This window comes from Coturnix japonica, chromosome 2 (genome assembly GCF_054131305.1).
Source record: "Coturnix japonica strain WE chromosome 2, WE-NBRP24, whole genome shotgun sequence".
In the NCBI taxonomy this organism is placed as follows: domain Eukaryota; kingdom Metazoa; phylum Chordata; class Aves; order Galliformes; family Phasianidae; genus Coturnix; species Coturnix japonica.
Genome location: NC_140664.1, coordinates 41,155,820 through 41,179,437, shown reverse-complemented (window position 1 = coordinate 41,179,437; position 23,618 = coordinate 41,155,820). Strand labels below are relative to the sequence as shown.

Here is a 23,618-nt window from a genome sequence, read left to right as displayed (position 1 = left end):
TGCCTCAGTGCTATTGTTGCTGCAGCTATTTTCTGCCAGGACAGCTCCTTTGTTGGAGCATCTTAGTTATTTCCAGGTAGGATGCTGCCTAAATGGAGGTATGTTCAGTCCTGCGCTGCTGCTGCATGCTTGCATTTCCTCTTTTTTGTTTCTGTTTCGTTTTTCTTTCTTTACTTTTTCCGCTTCTTTTTCAAGGACACTTTAGCATTTGTCAACATAAGGGGAAAGAAAATGTTTAATAAGTTAAGTTTTGCTTTGGGTTTCCCAGCACTCACATGTGCTGTGATGTCTGGGTAAGTCAGCAGTCAGGGATGAGTCTAACTCCCTGCCAACTTTCCTCTGAAATGAAACAGGGTGAAAACTATTTGTTTCTTTATTATTTAATGGTTGTGTGTGTCAATTTTTCAGGTTTTTTACCTATTTTGATCCTCTGCAGAGTGCTGGCATTGAGTTAAACATCTTCCCATGCTGGTGAAGGCATATATGAGTAGCTTTTAGTCTAGGAAGTTCAACTTAGCAATACTTTTTCTTTCTTTTTTCTCTATTATAGCTTAGTATGGATATGTGAAAGCCTAGCGCTGGGTATAAACTGGCTGGTGTTGAGGCAGGAGGTGGTTGTAACAAAAGTACTGTTACCCTTCTGTTGCATCATCTTGTTTTCCTTGCTCTTGGGACAAAACTAAGGTAGAAGACTTTGTGTTGAAAGTTCAGAGGTGAAGTTATTCTATAACATTTTTAACTAGAACTTAGTACTTCAAAAAGAGCATCAAAGATGTTGGATTTCCCATGAATCAGCGACTGTCTCCAGGAAATGTTTTAAAACGATCATCCTAAGGACAGTTTTAAAAGTGCGTTCTTGCTTGGTAAAGTGTTAATGGTCTACCTTTGTCTTTATTACTCACTGCAAATTGAATTGATGTAAAAATCATCCAGGTGCTTGACTATAAGATGGTATAGCATTAGAACTGTAAGTGTTGGACTACTTAGAAAAGACAGTGGAATATGATCCTGGAGCTTGCAGAGTTTATTCCAAAGAAATGATAAAACCTAGCCATACAATCTAAAATGAGGTAGGTCGGGAGAATGCATCTGGCTTTAAAACAGGGGCATTCAACCTGCAGTACCTGTGAAAGCTGGTAAGAAAAATGCATGCAAAAAGTATGCTCTCTCTGAAGTGCAGTTGGAGGCACTGGAAATGGCTTCTTTTAAGAAAAGGTGGGTGACAGCAGCGCTCTTATCAGTCATTTTGCAGTACTTATGAACTTGCAGTCTAGAGCAGGTTTTGATCCTTTAGAGTTGTAGATAGTTGCTGTTTGCAGTAAAGAAACGCACCCAGGAACGCAGAACTTGACTCTATTGTTTGGGGGGCAGAAAAAGTTCTTAAAAGTCATGGATTTAGGCTGTTCTTTCTTTTTCAACTTCTGCTTTTTCCTTCCTTGCCCAGAGTAAAGCCAGGAGGTGGGAAATGACTGGTGACCAGGTACTTCACTCCTCTGAACCTGGATTATACTTCTGCCAAGTGCTACTTCACTTTCCCACATAAGGTTGTTGAGCTTCATAAGTTCTGCAGTGTGTACAGAGCCCAGACTTGTACATGACTAACAAGCATTCTTCATCATTTTCCTCTACAAAATGCAGGTTTGGGACTGAATAGCCAGACCAGTGCCATGTTCCTCTTTTGTCCTTTGAGTATCTCCTGTACCAGCAGTCATGAGGTGGGAGACCTTGTCTGCCCGCCTGTACTATGTTTTCAGCCAGGGACTCTTTCCCACACCTTCAATAGGCCAGATTCTACTGTGAGGCTTTGGCAGTTGTATTTTGCCCTTAAAATGCTATTAGCTCTTAGACTGGATGGTGGGTCTGTCTCTTTCTAAATAGAAGGAATATATATACTGTACTATATATATATAGTATAGTATATATATATACTATACTATATATACTGTCTTTGTTAACAAGAACATTTTTGGAGCATTTCAGAGTTTTGTAATTGATGAACTTGTCTATATATATATGGTGAAGACCAGGTAAGCAGAATGAGTGCAGTGCTGCCAACAACATATGCTTCTAACCACAGCTCTGGGAGCTGTGTGGTCTGTGCTGTTCCTCCCTAAACTGCAATTGTCTTATGTCATGGACAACATTCTTAACAAGGAATTACACCTTTGGTTAAGCTTCCTACTGCAGGAGGAAATTGTTGGGCTGTGCTGTTAAGAGGAGGAAATAGGTAAAGGTTTGGGAAGCAGTAGGGGTGGCGAGGTTTCTAGTAACCCTTGTTGCATTTCTGTCTCTCCTTCATTATAGCTGAGTTCTGCAAATACTAAAATACTAAATAGCGTTAAGTAATAAGAATGTTTTGAAGGGCCCATGTGAAATGTTCATAGCTCAGTTTAGTGTGTTTGGGCAAGTAGGGAGTAGAGAAGTAGTGTGAAAATGAGGAGATTGTCACCCTTTGATTTCCTTTTTTCTTAACTTTTCTTGAATGCAGTTCTCTGTCTCTATGTGGGTTTTATGCTGTCCCTCACATTGCATGCAGGTGTTGGAAGTCAGTCATATCTGCTTCTGTCCTGAGGGACAACACATTGCAGAGCTCAGCTGGCTGCTGAGCATCCTCTGTTGTTACCTCTGGATCTGCTTGCTGTGTTAGGCTTTCTGTGGGAGAGAGCTGATCTGCCTGGCTCTGGTTGGTGCTGCTGGGTCAGCCAGTACTGCTGGAGGTGTGTACTTCACACATCTGGGCTTGTGTCCTGACTCTGCCTTACTTTAGGCTAGCATGCTGGTGTTAGCCTCAGCTGCTGCATTAAGGCTCCTCTCCATCTGCCTTGTAGGCAAAACAGTGACAGGTACAGGTCCTTGGCTCCTATTTGCAGCTCAGTTGTCTTCACTTGTGTATTTTGGCCTGTCCCTGGCAAGCTTTCTGCTGCCTGCAGCTTATCTGGGCTGATAGCAGATAGCTGTTGGGAAGGCTCAACTGAGTGTCGTGGCAGGGAGGTGGTGGACAGAGTAGGCACCTGCAGAAAGGAGGAGGGAGCTGAAGCGATGTCCCCACGTTTCTCCTAATTGTGTGGGCTCTGAGGTTGTTTGTGTAGGTGAAGGCAGACAAACATCCACCTCTGCAGCCAGCATTGTGTCTTTCCTGTACTGTACTCTGAATCGCCCTTGTTCCATTCTGGTGCTGGTTTTTTTGTTTGAAAAGCTGTGTGAGGGTTTCCATGTTTTCATAGTTGCATCAGTCCTTCGCTTTGGAATAGAAGTGCTAATTTTTAACTTCTTATTTTATGTTTTGATTATTTAGGAAGTGGTTAGTCAAAATGTTCTTCCAGCACATCAGGAAACCAAAGACTTTGCTTCAAGGTCATGGATGTGGACAGTTTCTTGAATTCTTAGCATAGAACTTGTTCTGTAGATGATCAGTAGGTGCTAAATGATGCATTCTTTCAACCTTTAATATCCCAGTGGTGTCCACGGCTTAGCAGACTTACCTCTTTCTTAGATTGTTCAGTTTTGGGCCCCTCACTGCAATAAAGACATTGAGGCCCTGGAACGTGTTCAGAGGAGGGCTACAAAGCTGGTGAGGGGTCTGGAGCACAGGCCTTATGAGGAGCGGCTGAGGGAGCTAGGTTTGTTCAGCCTGGAGAAGAGGAGGCTCAGGGGAGACCTTATTGCTCTCTATAACTTCCTGAAGGGGGGTTGTAGTGAGCTGGGGGTTGGCCTCTTCTCTTGTGTAATCGATGACAGAACTAGAGGGAATGGTTTTAAGCTGTGCCAGGGGAGATTCAGGCTGGACATTAGGAAGTATTACTTCTCAGAAAGGGTAGTCAGGCATTGGAATGCACTGCCCAGGGAGGTGGTGGAGTCACCGACCATGGGAGTGTTCAAGAAATATTTGGATGTTGTGTTGATGAATATGATTTAGCTGGGAAGTATTGGTAATGGTTGGACTAGATGATCTTCTAGGTCTTTTCCAACCTTGATAATTCTGTGATTCTGTGATTCTTTAAAAGAGCCAGTGTCAGTCAGCTGTCCTGAGGAGGGGTCGTCAAAGCTGTGGCAGACTTGAGAAACTAATTCCAATTGAACAGATTGTGAGTAGAAGTCTTCCATTGCAACCAGTAGAAATTTCAACTGCTCTGTAGGATCTGATTTGACTTTCATGACTGAATGTGTCTAGCAAAACAATGCCTTCATATAATTAAACTGCCCTATGGGGATTATGATTTAAATCTTGGCAGTAGATTTAAAGGTAATTTCTAGATTTATAGTTTTCACATAAAAGCAGATGCGCTCTGAATACTGAAGCTCTGAAATATGACACTGAGTAAAATGAGTGTTTTAGGCTGTTCCGAATTACACAGAATTACAGCTGTTGATTGGTGAATGTTTAACTTTCTTTTAATCCTTAGAAAATGTGAGCCTGACTTCTATTGATTTTGTGGTACTTAAAGGACCCTTTAGGTAATGGCAGCAAAAATAGCATCATCTGTGCATAAATGGACAAAAAATACTAAAGATAATTCAGTATTACTTTCTCAAAGACTGGTAAAGTAGATAAGCTTTGAGTTGCTTATATTGAGCAGTTTGTAATAATAGCCTTCTTTAAGTTCTCTTGCAGAACCAAGTATTTGCTATGCCACGTGGTGGAAATCTGTGGTTTCCTTATTGAGTAGAATTGCATCTTAGAGATTCTTATGCAAAGCTTGTTAGAAGTTGCAAAGCTTTTGGGGAGCATAGAAAATGAATAATTAGTATTGTCCTAGGGTTTGTCATTGTCTTTTGCCATCTGAAGTTTTTTGCACAAAGCTGTTTCCCTGAAAATTTGGTGATTTCACAAGAAAATGATGTTTAGTTTACAATGGTGAAAATAACACAAGAGAGGCAGGTAACTTACTTTGTTATTCGGATTGTGATGATTAAGTCCTGCCATTTCTGTCACCTTAAGAATGGCAGATCTTTTGTACCAGTATCTCAGGAAATTACTCTGTGATCAAGACTGAAGTAGGAAAAACACAATGGCCGATAGACAGTCCTTGTTACTAATGAGTAAATCTAGTTTCTGTTAAGCCTGAAGAATTCATGAAGCTCACTGTTCTTGCTGGGTAACATAGTGGAGCAGATGGATGTTATGATGGCCCTTGGTTTTCATAGCTCATGGTTGCCGGCTTCTTCTAGTGCACAGTTCCAGTTTGTTGGAGGCAGAAGAGATGGATTTGTTAGTTCCAGTTCCCTCAGCTGCTACCCGTAAGACTAGATTCATCACATCTCCATTGCCCTTCTTCAGAACACCTTTATGTAACTTCTTATTACTGTTGAAATATCACAGGGTTCATTACAGTTTCACTAGTGTCTGTGTAGAGAGGGGTTAATACTTCCATGAAAGTTTTGCTGTCTTTTACAAGAATTTTTGTTTGCTCCATCCTGTTTAGGAGAAGGCCGATGATCAGTGTTATAACTCAGTGTTAAGCCTTATTGAAATTTATGAAAATCTATCCAGAAGAGGGGTGAATCTGTGCTGTTAGAGGAAATCAAGTGGAATGCAACCTGCTGCTGCTGTTCTCTGTGTGAACTCCCAAGAAAACAAAAGTCTCATTGTAAAGCTAATCTGGATTAATTGAGTTAATTCTCCTCTTAGTTAAAGGAGGTGGGGATCTAGAGGGGATGATACTGCCTTGTATTTGTACTCTGTAGTGGTGCCAGGTCGGTTTTTGTTTTTTTTCACCATCTCTTAATTTAAATTTCAGTTTTTATAATTAAATGTTATGTAGGTTTCTTGTTTCTTTGTAACATCTTGTCTTTAAGAGTGTTCTGGAAATGCTAAGTGCCATGGTACTGGTTCTTATCAAGCTGTGTGCCACAGCGTGTCAGACTTCAGACTTGAGATTTAAGTAATTTCAGTAAAGACTGGAACTTCAGGGCAAGCTACAAGTGGTGTGTAGTGTGTGGATTCAGTAGTTTTTTTTGTAGCAGCTGTTCTTTTGAAAGCAAGGAAATGCCACTTGAGCTCCTTTGAAGTACTATGTCATTGCTATCAGCTGAGTCCTCTGCAAATACACAAAACTCCTTCATGAAGTAACTTGGGTCCATTAGAACTCAAAGTCATATTATTTAATCTATAGACAATCCTAGAACTGTCTGATTTCTTTGACAAGCAAGAAACCAAGCCTTGTGTAGTGAGGTTGCAAGCCACAAAGATAAGATGTGGAAATGCTGGTGGGAAATCATAGAGCGATCCCAGGAGCTGAAAGACATGGCTCAAGGACGTGAGCTAGATGTTCTCACGATATCAGATAAGACTGCCTAGTGGAATGCAGAAGTTGGCTTGGAATCCCACGTGCTTGCCCATAATAAAACCAGAAACTCTTGGGATTCTAGTGTAATAAATATGCTTTGAATTTGAACAGAAACGGTAGTGTCATCTTGGAACTAGGCCCAGAAAACATCTATGATCTGTCAGTTATTTACGGCCTCTTCAAGATTCAACACAATATCCAGATTTTCTCCAGAGTTTGATATGGACATTTCTTGTTCGCTATAAATAAAAGTGCTATACCTTGCAGATGGGGTGGTTATGTTTTTGTATAGAATTTTTACTGTAACTCTGTAAACTGCATGGATGTTAATATACTTTCAATTAATGAAGTTTTAGCTGTGTGAGCAGTGTAGGAAAACGATTAATGGGCCTGTACTTTGTGAAAAGGCATAAATGCTGGGGGGGTGGGGGGCGGTGGTGAGGGTGGGACTGCTAGTCTGTGACACAGAGATATCTGTCTGGACACAAAAAATGCATTAGTGAGCAGCTAGTATCCAGCAGCTTGGATAAGACTTACTCGGTAAGCTGTGTGTGAAACTTGGCTTCAGATATTTGTGTTTTTAGTGTTTTGTTACATTAGAAGTTGTAGGCCAGAGTGTTGTGGTGTAACCTTGCAGGTGGCTGGCTCATCTCCACACTGAGGGAGAGAATTAAAAGAACAAACAAACACCAAAGTAGAACTCGTGGGTTGAGATAAAACTATTTACTAAGTTAGGGAAGGGAAAATAGTTATGTCTATATGTATATATGAATGTATATAACAAGCGATGCACGAGTAACTGCTCACTACCCCCTGACTGATGCCCAGCTGGCCTCTTGAGCTGTGAAAGAGGAAGCAATGAACTCCCACCCCCCTCAAAACTTGTTCTGCTCGATGTTATGTGGTATAGAATATCCAATTGGCCAGTTTAAGTCAGCTGTTCTAATTCAGTTCCCTTCGGTCCTTCACTGTGAATGGCCTTGCCTTTGTACAACACTGTTTAGCAGGCGATTGCAAGCACCTGTGTTATCAACTTTGTTTTTCTTCTAGAACCAAAACAGCATCATATCAGACATACTGAAGAAACCAATTCTGTCGCAGCTGAAGTGAAGACAGAGTTCACAAGTTCATGTTGTGTTGTGTTTGTGCAGTGGGCAAAGATGCAATCAACTCATTTAAAGCATCTGTGGGATATGGTATTTCCTCGCACCCTTGTGTTTTATCAAGCTTATCTCTGTTCTTGTATAGCATAAACACAAATTAGGATTATTCCCTTTGGATGCTTTTCTTGATGCAGAGATCCATGTACCTCTGTGCAAAACAATGCATCTTGAATTAGAAGTAAATGTTGGGCATCTCAAGCTGGTACTGCAAAATCCACGCAATGGTCACAGTTCCTGTGTCAGTGGCACAAACACCTATTAGTATACAAACATCCCTGGAGCAGAGAAACCATGCAAAGGATATCTTCTGGAGTAGGTAATTAGTGAATTTACAAAACGACACATTAGGAGAATCAACTTCTTTAGGGTTTGTGCATGTGGTGAGTGATTCTGGTTGATGCCATACAAGTGCTGGCTATGGGTTGATTGTGGTTGAATTCCTCTTGCATCTACTGATAACATCTTCCACAGGTTGGTAATGATTGTCTCATGCAGTGAAATGCTTTATGAAAGTAGTCTCCTACAAGCAAGTCAATTTGCTCCAATGTAGTGTGGACAAGCCCTCTGTCCTGCTTGTCTGGAAACTCTTAAGAGATATCAAAAGAAATTCCCAAACAGGAGATGTTTGTGGCTACCCAGAAGATCAGTTGTCCAAATACAATTGTATTTGCTTTAGAATAGAAGATAGCATTCATCTCTGTGGTCTAGGTGCTAAACCTAGCAGCTAAACCTCTGTGGTTGCATCATTTTAAGACAGTGGGAAGTTGCATTTGTCATTGATGTTGTGTCCGGATTGGGATGTCTTTAATAACAAGTGTTTTAGGTCTGTCTTATTACTGAAATCTGTAACTTTTAACCTTGTTTCAAAACAAACAACCATTGTTTGAAAGCAGCTATGGTACCTTGTATTCTCTTAAATGAGTAGGGCCTGATTTAGTTAGTTCTTGCTTGTGTTTTATTTAGGAAGCAGGAGTGAAAGGTATGATTTCCTAAGTAGGAGACTGCTTTTCACTTTCTTATGTTGCGCTGCAGTCTACTATTGCAAAGCAGTTCTAAAGAGCTGTTGTGCTAAGCAGTTCTGTTGGAAATCATGTAATCAAAGCAGCAATTCAACGTGACAGTTTAAGATTCAAATGTATCAACATATGGTGCATCTCCACAGGAGCACACCTGCTAGTTAGTGCATCTCAGGTATCTGCAAAACTCCTTTTGGATGTTCTCCTTCAGAAGTGGCCTTGACAGAAATTGAACAGTGAAAGTTGCCCTTGTGGGCTGCTTTTAACATTCATTGTTGAGCAGTGCCCAGGGGAACTCCTGGGCTTTGATTGGTGGCACGACTTAACGTTGTGCAATAGTGCAGTTTTCTTGACACTATTCCCTGAAGCCCATGCAGGTGATGTTACCGTGAAACAGATCTCTGCCTTAATCTCATGGTGTGTTGTCTACATATCTGGTAACATTTTGCTTCTGATGTCTGGATATAATGAAGAGATACTTGTCCCTCAGCTTCCCCTGGTGCCTGGATGCTGCTCCTTCCACTAACCTATGTTTGTTCCATTTTTTTTATTCCCAACTTGTATGGTAAGCACAGCCATAGCTTAGAAAACTCAAATTAGATTCTAATCTGGTGTAGAAAAAGCTTGGTTTCCTTGGCAGGTAGGATAGGCAAAGCATAAACTTACAGCTGAATTGTCTTGTATTTGAAGCAGCAAATGGGAATTTAATAGACAGGCTTTGGTTTTCCATAGCACAAGCTGCTGTTGTGAGTAGTTACTGCCCAGCCCTGGTCTGAGTGGTGCTGTGCACCCTTTCTGAAGGCTGAGCTCCTGAGGCTTCTCTAAGGGAGAAGGCAGGTCACTGAGGAGACAGGGTAGGGAACGTGTAGCGTGGTTCTTCCTGGTTAGCTTCAAATGAAGCTGAGTTCGGACTTGATTGTCAGATCCTTTCCTCTTGGCTTTCCTACAGGACTGCATCTGGAGACAGGTGTGTAGGGAGCAAAAGAATTACTCCAAGTATCTAGTTTTACTTCAGATGGCTTTGCTGTCAGTTAAGGTAAAGAAGCAGCATTCCGGTATGTAAACTTCCTTGCCAGTGCTGCCCTAAAGAGGGCACCTTTGGTGTTAAAAAGATGCATGGCAGTATTCTGTAACTGTTTGATGTTGTGGTCAGAGACTGCGGGTATCTTTTCAGATGTTAAAGTTGTGCTGAGTGCTGTTGACTGGAACTTCATTTTCAACTCTTCAGATATTTTATTCCCTGTTGTTCCTGTGGGATTGCAGTGTACTGAGTGACTGCAAGACCTGGTCTGTGTAGCTTGGCAAAAATTGGATTCTAGTGAATGTGAAAACAACTCCTGATAAGCGGTATTTTTTTTTGTCTGTTTTTATTATTTGAGTGTTGAAGACTGGATTGTTGCACTTATCTCCTTTCTAGTTCGGATAGTCAATTCTTAACTTCAGGTTGTAAGTACTAGAACTGCGTTTGAGGCTTTAAAGTGATGTATTATGGCTTTTCATAACACAGACTGTAATAGTGGAAGTTCCAAATTTGTCTTCATTTATTTTCTAGTACCAGCCATTAATAGTATTACACCTGCAAGGACAATAGTAGCAGATTACCATCACTTTGGGCTTGTTGGTTTTGGAGTTCTAGTTTCACAAGTTGCTGCAAAAATATACTAACATGAAGAAGCTGCCACTGTGTATAAATTCTGCTGAATTGTACAAATAGAGCAGAATTGTTTGTTTGTTCTAAGTGGAAACGTTCCTGTTATGCCAGAGAGGCTTACAGGACTGGAGTGACTTTGGGTAACTTCTGCTGTGGATGCTGTCACCCAGAATAAACTTAAAGGGATTTTTAACAGTTTTGATTAGTTATGGATGTTCTTAAGGAGTAGAAGTAGCAGTGGCGTTTTTAAGTAAGCTGAGAGAGGGAGAACCTAAATAGTAGAAGTAATACTTCTATAGTCCTGGATATAGACCTAGTGCAGAGAGAAATGCTCTTGCCATCAAAATGTGCATTGTCAGCTTTCTCTCTTCCCCTGGAATCTGCATAAACGTGTGACGTGAACAAGGAAAAATGCACTTTTTCTGACTGATGAGAAATTGCATGCTGTGAATCGCTGTTTAAATGAGATAGTGTGGAAAAGAAAACTGAAAATCAGGTATGTCTTCTGTGATTCCAGGAGTTCATGGATTAAATTAAAACATCCATCTGTACCGAAATATAACTATAGTCAAGATTTCAGTGGAGCAGGAGTAAGCTGAATTGTCAGATGGAACAAGTGTTTTTCTGGATATGCAACTGTCTTGTGAATCTGCCCTGGCAAGGTTGGTTGAGAATGGGGGGAATCATTCTAGATGCTGCTTTTGCAGTCTTAGTTTATATGTTACTTAAGTAGCAATATGTTTTCTTTACAGAATGTTATGCAAAGTTTTTTTTTGTTGCATTGCAGTTTCCTCTTATGCTTTTGGATGTGGACAATGAAAAGCTGCTCCTAAGGATGTAGCTGTGCTTATTGGCTTTTCTTTTTTGGCACTTGCTGCTTTAACTGTGCTATTTATTTTAACTCAGACGAAAGAAAAGCTTTAGGTTGTATTGTATGGTGTATTTGGACTTCTTTCAACAAACCAGGTAGTGAAAAGATTTTTCTCTTGATACAGAGTTGTTATACACCAGAAAATATCATAAGCGTGCATAGAGTATATGGGATTCTTCAGATGTTGGCTCTCAGAATTACAGAATTGTAGGAGTTGGAAGGGATGGGATCAACCCCCATCCCTGCTAAAGCAGGTTCCCTGGAGTTCTGTGCAGTCCTCAAAGAACAAAATAAGTTTAAATACTCTTATTTACTCTTATTTATTTACTCAGATGTACTTATGTACTGGGATGTGTGAGCAAAAACTGTGTGGGGCAATGGTGGTAGCTGCTGTTGAAGGCAAAAGGAGACGATGTGCCAGCAAAAACAAGCTGCTCTGTAGCTCCTATGAAGGTTCTGCAGCAGTTGAGGCCAGGAATCCGTCTGGCTTTTTGTAGTTGTGACCATGATGAAAGATCTGGATTTTCAAGAGTCCAGCCCTTCTAAGGACTGACAGGGAGGGGTGGGGAGGGGGCATTGGTAGCTGAGCAACTTCCAAATGCAGAGTGCGTGACACTGTGTTGTAGCGTATGATAGTAGTCCTTAGAGTACTTTTAATTGGAAGATTTAGCGAAAAATACTTCTGTTTGTTAATTGTTAAATTGTTGGTCATTATTGCTGGCGGGCTGAGAGAAAGGTGGTAGGCTCAGTTGTTCTCTGTTGGCATTTCTGTGGGCTTAGCAGGAAAAATAAACAGCAATGAAACGAAGCAGGAGAATCTACTTTATCAGAACCTTTCTGGTTGTTTGTAAGCGACTTTGATTAAATTCATAAATTTGAATGTTTTTGGACAGATCCTTGATAGAGGGACATCTTCAAATGTGTGAATAGCCTTAGCTTTCATTGGGGACCACTTCCTTCTGTTGAAGGGAATGGCCTTGGTGTAGGCAGGTTAACTGGCATTATTCGGGCTTTAGTTTTCAATGCAGGCTTCCTTTAAGCTGTGTCTTCACCTGTAAGTGTGCACCTAAATGTTCAGAAAGTCAAAAAGTGTAGAAGCAGCTAACTCTGGTAGTGGTGATGCATTATTGCAGGCTGAAGAACTGTTTGAAGGGTGTTTACAGTGAAAGTAATTCCAGAAGGTCTGTGTGGTGGTGGGGAAGAACGGCTTGTCTTTTTGTTCTATTCCCATATTTGTTTTGACTCAAGTGATGGCTTGATTTGCAATTAGTCATGTAAAGTTTTGATATGACTGTCTGGTCAAGTTTGTCATTTGATGCTGAGAGTTTTTTTCTGTCATAAAATGTGGCATACAGCTGTTGTAGGCTTTTAGCTCTTATTTCTGGGCAGCTGTTCTTTGGAGTAAGAAACTAAATATTACATTTGCTTATCAATCTGGTGTCTCTATTTCTTCCACATAAGCAGCAAAGCCATAACATCCCTTAATTTTTAATAGTCTGGATGTTTTTCTTCAACAGGAACTGTTCTGATCAGAAGCAGTAATGGCCAACTGATGCTAGTATCTCAACAAGCAATAGCACGAGCACAGCCTCAACAACAAAATAACACGAGTGTACGACTGTCTGTACCTACCACCACACCTGCAGTCAGAATATGTGCTGTACAGGTAAGTTCCCTCATGGGTTTAGATTGTACGTTAACTTGGTCAATGCAGGTGTTGCAAATAAGTTGTTAAGGGTTAACTAAGTATTTGAATGTTTTCTGAGTAGCATGGTTGGTGTGTTTTGTATGTAAACATCACTGTGACTGTCTTTCTGTCTTTCAAACTGCTAATAGTTACATTTGGTGTAGTATAACTTAAGGAGTTCCTCTCTTAAAACTCTTTTGTGTTGTTTTTCTTTTAAACCAGCTGCTACCTAAATGGTCACTGCTAGTATAACAGATATAACCCATATCTGATGGTACTCATCCTTGGAGGTGTTCAAGGCCAGGTTGGATGGGGCCCTGGGCAACCTGATCTAGTAACTATGGAAGTTTGGTGGCTCTGCCAGGCAGGGGGGTTGGAGCTTCATGATCCTTGAGGTTCCTTCCAACCCAGGTCATTCTGTGTGATTCTGTGGTACTTCTCTGAAGCAAAAGGAAGCTGAGAACCTTCCCCTTGTTCCACTGAATGAAGTTCCTTCTCATTTCCTAAATTCTGCTGGCTTTTGCTTATATTTTTTATGATGGAAAGTAAGAATTGATCCAAAAAAGAGGCATCTACTTAATACTCACAACATCCTCATCCTTTAATCATTTTATTTTGATTAGGTATTGTGGCTAACTGTCCTTGAATATTTTCTCACATATAAAATCAGTAGGCAGCTTTGTTGAAGAGTATTCCAAGAATATGGGTTGTATGAATGTTACTTGTCTTGTTATTTTATGAGCGGGTATCTTGGTTTATATCAAACAAGAACAAATCCAAGCTTCAGGGCCTGTTTTGTCACTGGCTTGTCTGACGACTGTTCTCTGCATGTGTACGATTACTGTTATTACTTTCTTTTTTTCTTTTTTCTTTTTAAGAACTCTGGCACCCAGTTAATAAAGAAAGCAGTACCTACTCCTTTGAAAACATTATCTCAAACAACAAATGCTGTGACTTCTACTGTTCAGTCACCTGCTGTTATACAGGTAGGTGGCAAGATTCATTGTACAATGAAAGAAGTGGTGGAGAGAACTGGAGAAAACATAGATGAGTTCTTGTTATTTCTGACTTTGATCTGGTTTTCACTAAGCTGATAACTTTTGCTCTTAATTTAATTATGCTTCTGCCAGTATGTGTCAGATCATCTTCCCTCACTGCAGTAGAAAGTGCTTGCACAGTGGCAGTGAACAATGTGTAAAATAAATAGTCTGAAGAACCATTTTCAATGCATTTGTGCTCTCTGACTGAGCTCCTCCAAGCTCCGACTGAAGCTTTTCTGGGCAGTGGAGACTTCCTAATGCTTTTATGTTTGGGTTCCCTGATTATTAAGGCAGGGGGGAAAATATACTTAAGATGGTGCTGAGGGGAAAATGAGCCATTTGTAGCAGTCAGTTGGTTTTCTTTCCCATGTTTGAGGTTTTGAGACTTTGTTTCCTTCTTCTCATTAGATGCTGAAGGAGGGTCATAGCTGAAGACCTGTTCTCCAAGTGAATTAAGTGAACAGATTCCAAAAATATGACTGTAGAAATACAGTTACTGGAAAAAAACTGTTTTTATACTGTATATTTTTGTCTTGTTTCTCTTTAGTGGAGAGAAAGGCTGTAGGACTACTCTGGTGAGACCATTGGTACTTGTAGAGTATGAGACTTATAGATCCTCTTCTTTCTCTGTTCCGGGGGACCACAGGTCTGGATATATGTGTGTGCACGTGGGATGAAAAGAAAACTGCTTCTTTCTGTTCTGTTCTCCCTGTAGGCTGGAGGAAAAATTGTAGAGATTTGGCTTCTACTTGCCTCTTTTTGTGTCCAAGCTGACTGAGCTGTAGTAGTTGGCCATGTAGGTAGGACTCCCTACGTGGTGTAGGGAGCCTGCTTTGGCAGGGGGGTTGGACTTGATGATCTCTAGAGGTCCCTTCCAACCCCTGCAATTCTGTGATTCTGTGACCAAAGCATTCAGAAAATGAGGAGAGGGAAAAAAAATCCAAGCTGGATGTGTGTTCTTGACCTTGAGTGTTCGAAAGACGGAGAGATAAGTTTGCTGACAACAGTAACTAATAGTCTGGCTTACAGATTTGTCCTCCTGCTGTTCTTCTGTATTAGTAACAGAAAACTACCCACAGGTCCGTCTGTGATATTTTCTCTTCCTTCTCACTATAGGTGGATAATATTGGAAATGAAAGGGAAACCCAGAGACCTCTTCTAATACGTTGTCTATTTTACTTAGAATGAAACCAAAGTATGCTTTCTTTCTGTCAAGAATAATAGTGGGTATTCCTGACCTACTTTTATTTTGGAATAGTAGCTTGCAAACCATGTGTTTGTGATCTCTATGCAGAGGTCTTTTGAATGTAAAAACAAGAGTCATTTGCTGTACTACCTTCATGCTTCAGGGAAGAGATAAAGATTTTTTCCATTAGATGGGTGAAGCTGCATATGTCTTCACCATGTAATATGAATAAATGTTGAGGATTATGATGCTATTTGCTAATTTTCACTTCCATTTGTCTTTGAAAAGGTTCTTCTGTACTTGGTTCATCTTTGATGTAATCAGTTCCACTTGTGATCTTGTGAGGTGTTTAAAGAGGCAGATAGTATTTTTGGCGAGAAAGTTTGTTGATACTTGAGCACTTCTAATTGAGTGTTGAGCTTGATTTAGGCTGCAGGAGGGATGACTAGGAAAAGTTAATACTGCTGTCTTGTTTGGAATGGTTTTCTCAGAGCCTGCTTAGCACAGCGTTGCAAAACGCTCTGTACAAGTCCCTTTTATTGTAGTGTGAATAAGTGCAGTATGGATGCACACTGTTATAGGGCCACTTCAGTGTTAGTTCTGGGGCAACCAAAAGGAAAAGGTCTGACAAGGGAGACTTCGTGTATGGCTACAAGAGCTGCCTGTGGAAAGAAAGCAAAGGAGCCCTTGAGCCTGGGTTCCTTAGTGGCAGTGTTGTTCAGAAGTCCTAAAAGAACTTGCTGGTGAGAGCCTTAGTTGTTATTTGAGGTTGTTTTTCGGAGGGCCACAAAGACGGTGAAGGGCCTGGAGCATCTCCCCTATGAGGAGAGACTTAGGGAACTGGGTCTGTTTAGCCTTGGGAAAAGAAGGCTGAGAGGGGATTTGATCCAGGTTTATAAATACCTGAGGTGTGGGAGCCATAGTGGCGAGGCTGGTCTCTTTTCATTAGTGCGTGAGGACAGGACTAGGGGTAATGGGATGAAAGTACAGCATAGGAAGTTCCGCACGAATGTGCGCAAGAACTTCTTTACAGTGAGGGTGACGGAGCACTGGAACAGGCTGCCCAGGGAGGTGGTGGAGTCTCCATCTCTGGAGATATTCAAGACCCACCTGGACGCCTACCTGTGTGACGTGGTGTAGGGAGCCTGCTTTGGCAGGGGGGTTGGACTCGATGATCTCTAGAGGTCCCTTCCAACCCCTACAATTCTGTGATTCTGTGAGGTCCAGAAGGGGAATGTTGGTGTACAAGTCAGTCCTCACAAAAAGTGGGAGACAGTGGAGATGAAATGATACTTGCCTTAATTTCTCTCTTATCCCATTTGAAGTATATAACCTGTCATACATTGCAAAACTCTGTTTGCTGACTCCATGACCGTTTTCTTCATCTACAAAGATATTTATTTGTTTTGATTCCTGGATGTTTGAGCTCAGAGTTTGTACAAAATACCTACACTTTTTAATTTTTTCCTTCTTCCCAGATGGAATAACATAGTTGCAAAGTATCTAATTAGCGTCATGCTGGGGCACCTTCATTTAGATGCAGAACACTTCTCTTGAAATGACTTCAAAATATGCAGGATTAATGCCATTTGTGTGTGTGTGCATGTGTGTGAGAGAGAGATTGTTTCTCTGTTGCTCGAAGTGAGAATGAGAATTGTCAGTAGTGTAAAAAGGTTGAGGGTAGATGACAGAAGTTAATTCCCGTATACTTGTCTTCCTGGGAAAAGGGTCCGACAGACTTCCTGTTGTTCCCTCCCTCAGCTGATAAAATACTGTTCTGGACCTGATGTGTAAACACGCTGGAATGTGCAAGAGAGCAGCTCCAGCAAACCTCATGTTTTCAGTTTTTAAAAGCCCAGGGCATTGCAGCTTGACAGTTCTGTACTTTGTCCCCTTCTGTCTTCCTCCCTTCCATCTGTTTGTGGGATTCTCATGCCCGGTTTGCCTCCCTGTGGTCTTAGAGCTGTTGAGCTTCATCCTTGGAAGAGGCAGTGGTGGTGGCAAAGATCCTGCAGAGAGCTATTAAAGTGTTACCAACGGTGGGAGTCCAAGCTGGAAAGCTTTCTGGTAGCTGCCTGCTTCTTTCATATCAAGCTGGCAGCACTTTGTGGGGGAGCAGGATACACCCAGGAAAAAAAAAAAAAAAGAATTAACAGAAGTGACACTGTTTTGCTCTAGTTTTAATCATTTTCTCACTAATTTTCTCTGTCCTAAAATATAAAAAACACATTGATATTCTACACATACTCTGTCCAGTTCTGATTTTTTAATTATTTTTTTTTAAATTGATGATGAGGTAAGTTGGGTTCTTACATTACCATCTTATGACTAATGATCAATTAGCAGTGTGACTGTTGAACAAAATTGATGTTTAAATGTGTTGACATTCAGTGAAAGAAGCTGTGTTGGGCAGATCTGAAACATGAATTTGACCTACAAAGCAGCCTTTCTTTTGAGACTTTTGGGGAAGGGCTGGAGGAAAAAACAATACTTAACTACAAGCTTCAAATGCTAAACTGAAACTTTCGCTTAATTCTTTATTTTGTGGCTTCAATCTGTGGCTTTTTAGTAGGCAACTTGACAAAATGAAAGAAGTGGGGGTTTTTACAGGCCAAATCTTTAGTTGTGTTCTGTTGTATTAGAAGAATGTGGTGTGGTTGGTTGTTTTTTTTTTTCAAATTAGACCCGAAATAGAAATACTCGTGTTTAGTAGGTTTTCTTTGGCAACTAGTATTTTTCAGCCTAGTTTGCAAAGGAGAAGGGCATTTGTGTTCACAACTTTCATGCTACTGGAGCTTCTCAATCTGTTGATTGATTAAGAAATTGGGAAAGGGGGTGAAATTCTTATACATGTGTTTTGACAGGTTTTGGGTCTGGATGAATTTGAGACAGATTGACATTGGTGTCCATGGTGAAAAAACAGAAGAACTTATTAGGTGCTTTTGTTCAGCTGGTTTTTGTTGAAGTGTCTTTCCAAAATGGACACAAGACATTTTTCTTCTTGTACCTATGTGATAGGAAACATAAGGAATATCACAAGTGGGAGAGGAGCTGCAGAGGAAGGAAGGAATATATATAATCACCTAAAGTTGTATTTATCTTCACAGTAGTGTCACTTGGCTTAGTCTGGAACTGATTAGACTTAAACTGTAGAAGCCTGACAAAGTTTGGACTTTGGTTTTATTGAACTATGTGTTTCTTCATGACTACTCTACCTTTTCCTTCACTTGAAATTACAGGCAGTTTCCTTAATATTGGTAAGCCTTTGTCCTTCCTCACCACCCACTGACTTAAAAACAGGTTGGCTATGGAAGTTCTGTGACTTGGACTATTAGTCTCTCAAAGGAAAAGAAAATAAATTTCTAACTTCTGAAAACAAAGATAAGATTTATTCCTTTATCTTTTAAGTAGTAATCTTGAATGAGGAGGGAGGATGCTATTTAATGTATAGCAGAATGCAGCATGTGCTATTTGTGTTAGTCTTCGGTTTAAAAAGTGTTAATTTCTTTTTCTTTTCAGCCAGCAGCTGCAACAGCTAGTGTTACTGCAGTTACTGCTGTAAAGCCTTTGAGTACTGGAACACCTGTAAAACTTCCAGTTACAGGACCACCTGCACAATCCATCTCCCAAAAGGCAATCTCTGTGAAAGCAGAGGGCACAACGGTAGCACAGACCAGCGCTTCTACAGTAAGGAAAAAAAGTTTTTAATTAAAAATTAACATTCTCTGCATTCATCAGAGCTTGGAGAGCCAACTTGACATCTAACAGTCTTCTCTTTATTTCCACCATAGGAGATGCTGGAGAATGTGAAGAAATGCAAGAATTTCCTTGCTACGCTAATAAAATTGGCATCTGGTAGTGGACCTCAAGCCACTGAGATGGGGCAGAATGTGAAGAATCTGGTGCAAAATCTATTGGTGAGGCTGCTTTCCTTTTTAGAGTGAAGTCTGATATTTACATATTGATTTTAATGTTGACTTCATAAATTTGTTCCTTGTTTTTCTACTTGCGTTGGTTTGTTGCTTTTTAAACAGCTCAAGACTTGGATTTATGGCAGAATACATCAGATTCTCCAAAATATTATGTTATAGCCTGCATTTTGACTGGATTCCATATTGTAATTTTCCCTCTCTTTTCTATTTCATTTTATGCACGCAGGTAACTGTGACAACAGGAAGAGTTTGTTGTTTTTATGTAGTTTTTGGGTCTGAGCTATTCTATGTTGGTGAAGTCTGAGTTCTCGGTAGTGAGAGTTTTACTGTGGTGATTGTAGTTCAGTGCTGAGTCTGTATTACTGTTTCATGCCAGGACTGAACCGAGTTGCACATTGATGGTGAAGCTCTGTTGAAATGAATGGGAAATTATCTATGTCTTTAGCCAGTGGGATGGAGTAAATAATGTGATGGCTTGCCAACCTATTTCCTTGCCTTGTGCTGTACCCCAGCAGAGCTGGACTTCATTGGTAATAGTTTCTCCTGCTACTCCTTTTCTTGGCATTTGAACACTACTGTGGTTTTGTCATTCCACTTCAGCAGATGGATATGTGCTGGTAGAGGGAGATGGCTTTGCAAGTGGTATCGAAGGAATTTCTTAGTCTGGGAAAGCATAGTGTAGAAAGAGGTGTAATTTGAGAGAACAGGTTGTTTTAAGATGCAGCCTTGCAAAAATCTTTGATTTCTCTTCTACCACTGCCTTCTTTTTGTCTCTGTTGGAGTATACACTGCAATTCCATTGGAGCGTACTAGAATTAATCCTTGTTGTGCTTACAGCGCTTTTTATAAAGAACAGTAATTACCAGCCATTAATAAATTGTTTAACTGTGCATTTGTTTGCTTTTCTGCAGTATTTTTAAAATGCTGTTTTTCAGTATGTATGTATGGTGTGAATGCAGAATAAATTAATGTTTCATATGCATGAGGGAAACACGTAAGCAGCAGCTGTGAAGTAAAGTGGTCCTTAAGGCAGCATTTCATGGAGTGGGTGTCAAGAGCCTTAATATGCACTGAGATGTGTTGTACCAAGACCTTGCAATTCTATCAGTGGGACTTTAGTGACCTATATCCACAGCCAGACAGGCAGCAGATACAAGAATTGAGCTGCTTGAAGTTCTGTTCTCCTGTGAATACACGGTCCTTAAGCCCCCTCCTCTGATCACATAGTTGTTCTGTAGAAGGATGGGGGTGAAAGGCATCATTTCTCTGCTGACAAGAGGGCCTCTCTGCCTTCTGTCTTCTGTACCTTCCTGAAGAAAGGGAAGGTCTCACCTGGCAGGATGAGCTGCATGTCACTTTCTCTTGGGTAGTGTTCCCCCCCCTTGTTGGGGTGCTGATGCATTAGGGGGTCACAGGAGTCTGCTGCTGCTTCCTAACCCTCTGAAGCCGATGAAATATGTGTCTGTGGCAGAGAAGAGTAAGGAGCATTGAAGAGACTGATCAAGAGGACTGTTACCATAATGGTATACAGAAGTGATGTTCTGATGTTTCTCTTTATTCAGAAAGAAAGCATTAAGTATTGGGCTTTATTATGCTTTTGTGAGCATTAGACTGCAGTCATTTTACAATATATATCAAGTTTTTTTCTTCATTCTATATAAATTTTGATCCTCACGCAGATAAACTACCTTTATAGCAGTAAGTACTCCTGATGGATTTTACATATTTCTGCATAAAAGATGTGCTCAAAAGGATCGACGTTACTTATAAATTTGTTTCTTTTAGTTCACTTTAGTGAATGTTTGAACTGATATTCTCATGTGAATTAGCAGCTGCAGTGTCTGTAGGTGAACAAAGGAACTTAATTTTCTAATACTGTATCTAGATTATAACATCAGTCCTATCCTAAAATCCTTTCTTTAAACATACAGAAGGAAAGAAGTATTTGAGTACTGAAATTGAACAACATCATTATAATGTAAACTTCTGTGAATTGTTGATATATCTGGAAGAAAAAGAAAGATTCATACCTATGAATTACTGTTGCAGTTATACTTTCCTTTTAGGAAGCAAAAATTGAACCAGAAGAATTTACAAAGAAACTGTACGTAGAACTCAAGTCTTCTCCACAGCCGTATTTAGTTCCTTTTCTCAAGGTAAGTGTCTGATTGTGGTTTTAAAGTGTTTAGTTGGAAGGAGGGGGGGGGGGCGGAGGACCAGAAAATATATTTTAATTGCTATCAAATTGTTATTTTCTCCAATCAGTTGAGGAAATGGTGGTTAGTTTAGCTAATGCTTTCTGACTATTGCGCTTGGAAAGACAGAGGTTTTTGAGGGGGATTTCACAAGAATTACCTTCAGCTGTATTCTCAGGTTGGAGAGTTATAACTCTCCAGTAACTACTGGAGACAAATCTTTTGGAAGCTGATACATCTACAGTAGAGCAGTTACACTAAGTTGTCCTTCTTACTTGCTCAGCAAAGCTGTAGTTGTTTTGAATTCTAGTACAGAGGAGCGACAATAAAAGCTGCTTTGCAGTATTTAAGCAAACACTATTCAGTGTAGGCACAGTGGTGAGACAAGGAATAATAGTTAAGTGGTAAATTGGAAGAGAAGTTTGTTGGACTTTTTTTGCTTTCTTAATACTTGATAGTGCATACAAAAAAGATTGCTTGAATGTACTTTGGGTGACTAGTGCTGATCTGTTCAGGTATGGGATGAGTATTTCTGTTATAGTGGCAGCCTTCAAATGCTTGGATAGTAAGATTGCTAGACCAGAAGGCTAGTGGAAGCTAGTAGAACAGTTGGAAGGGGTCCAGAGGAAGGCCATGAGGATGGTAAAAAGGCTGGAGCACCACTCATAGAAAAAAGGCTGAGTTGAGCTGGGTTTGTTCATTCTGGAGAAGGCTCCAAGGAGGCCTCATGGCCTTCCAGTACTTAAAGAGAGCTTATAAACAGGAGGAAGACTGACTTATTACATAGATGGTGACAGGAAAATAGGGATGGTTTTAAATTAAAGGGGGATATTTAGATCAGATTTTAGACAGAAATCGCTTACTATAAGAGCAGAGAGGCGCTGGCACAGCTGCCCAGAGAAGCTGTGGTGCCCCATCCCTGGAGGTGCTCAAGGCCAGGTTGGATGGAGCCCTGGGCAGCTGAGCTGTTGGGTGGCAGCCCTGTCCACAGCATGGGGTGGGACTGAGTGAACTTTGAGGTCCCTTCCAACCTAAGTCAATCTATGATTTCTAAGATCTCCTTGAGAGCAGCCCTGCAGAGAAAGGCCTGGGGCTTCTGGTGGATGAGAAGCTGTACATGAGCCAGCAGTGTGTGCTTGCAGCCTGGAAGGTCAACTGTGCTCTGGGCTGCATTAAAAAAGGGGTGACCAATGGGGAGAGGGAGATGATTGTCCCCCTCTACTTGGCACTTGTGAGGCCCCATCTGGATTACTGTGTCCAGGCCTGGGGCACCCAAAACAGGAAGGACATGGAGCTCTTGGAGTGAATCCAGAGGAGGACTACTAAGATGGTCAGAGGACTGGAGCACCTCTCCTATGAGGAAAGGTTGAGGGAACTGGGATTGTTTAGCCTGGAAAAGAGAAGGCTCTGGGGAGACCTCATTGCAGCCTTCCAGTATCTGAAGGGAGCATATAAACAGGGAGGGGGCATGTCTTTTTACAAGGGTGGAATGGTTTCACACTGGAGAAAGGGGAGGCTTAGGTTAGAGATTAGGAGGAAGTTTTTCACACAGAGGGTGGTGACGCACTGGAACAGGTTGCCCAAGAAGGCTGTGGATGCCCCATCCCTGCAGGCATTCAAGGCCAGGCTGGATGTGGCTCTGGGCAGCCTGGTCTGGTGGTTGGTGACCCTGCATATGGCAGGGGGGTTGAAACCGGATGATCTTTGTGATCCTCTTCAACCCAGGGTATTCTATGGTTCTCTGCTAGATTTAATAATGTTGGTTTTAGGGTGTTTTTTTTGTTTGTTTGTTTTTTTTAATTCTGTCTAAATTCCTGGTATTTTTTAAATGCCCTTGCAAAAACTCAAGGAAAGGAAAAAAAAAAAAAAAAAAAAGGAGGTCTTCCTGCACCCTATTTTATTATGACATACTGTGGTTCAGAGTTTTTCATGTTCACTTTCTAGAATAATATGTGCAACAACTGCAGCACAGAGTGCACTGTTACTTTTGGACAGCTTTATCCTGGCTGCAGAATGACCAGGCTGTGCATGCAGGGTCAGCACAACTAACAAAGCTTTTCTTTGAGCTCTGGTAGCTGCCAGGGCAAGTTTGGCTTCATAAGTAGTGTGACTGCCTTCTGCAGAGCCTTGGCTAAGAATCCCTGCTCGACATGTGCTGAGTTCCCAGGGCAGTGTGGAGGAATCTCAGTATCACTGCAGAGCTCCAGCCTGCGTCTGGCACAGCCAGAACTCAACCTGGATGTAGCAAGCTCCCTGGACATAGCTCATGCCTAGGAACCAGGGAGTTGCTGCATTGCATTTGCTAACACTTCTACAACCCTTTAAGTTCCTTGGGCATTCGTTGGCTTACACATAGCTCTGTCCTCATGTGTTGATGTAAATGCTTATTCCAAGTTAATAAGCTGTCCCACAATGTAGGGGACAGATCATTTTGGTGTAAGGACCTCAGAGTGGTTCCATGGAACTAAGATTGACCTATGTCAGGCCTGGGCTGGTGTCATGCAGAACTGCTGTGTGCTGTCAGGTATCACACAGGCTTTTCTGCTTTTGGCTGTGTCCACACCCCTGTAATCCTTAACGAGGTACTCTC

General features: G+C 41.1%; 1 protein-coding gene across 4 annotated transcripts in view; it reads left to right on the top strand.

Moving 5' to 3' along the window:
* Positions 1–23,618, top strand: part of TAF4B (TATA-box binding protein associated factor 4b) — a 68,719-nt gene that overhangs the window by 1,003 nt on the left and 44,098 nt on the right. For 3 of the 4 annotated variants that reach the window (XM_015855489.3, XM_015855488.3, XM_085537491.1), the window contains exons 2-6: positions 12,506–12,654; positions 13,554–13,661; positions 18,421–18,588; positions 18,693–18,818; positions 20,900–20,989. In XM_015855489.3, the coding sequence (XP_015710975.1) occupies positions 12,506–12,654; positions 13,554–13,661; positions 18,421–18,588; positions 18,693–18,818; positions 20,900–20,989 (641 nt within the window). Of the gene's footprint in view, positions 1–10,681; positions 10,780–12,505; positions 12,655–13,553; positions 13,662–18,420; positions 18,589–18,692; positions 18,819–20,899; positions 20,990–23,618 lie in introns of those variants that run through there. The other variant, XM_015855490.3, reaches the window with a different exon arrangement.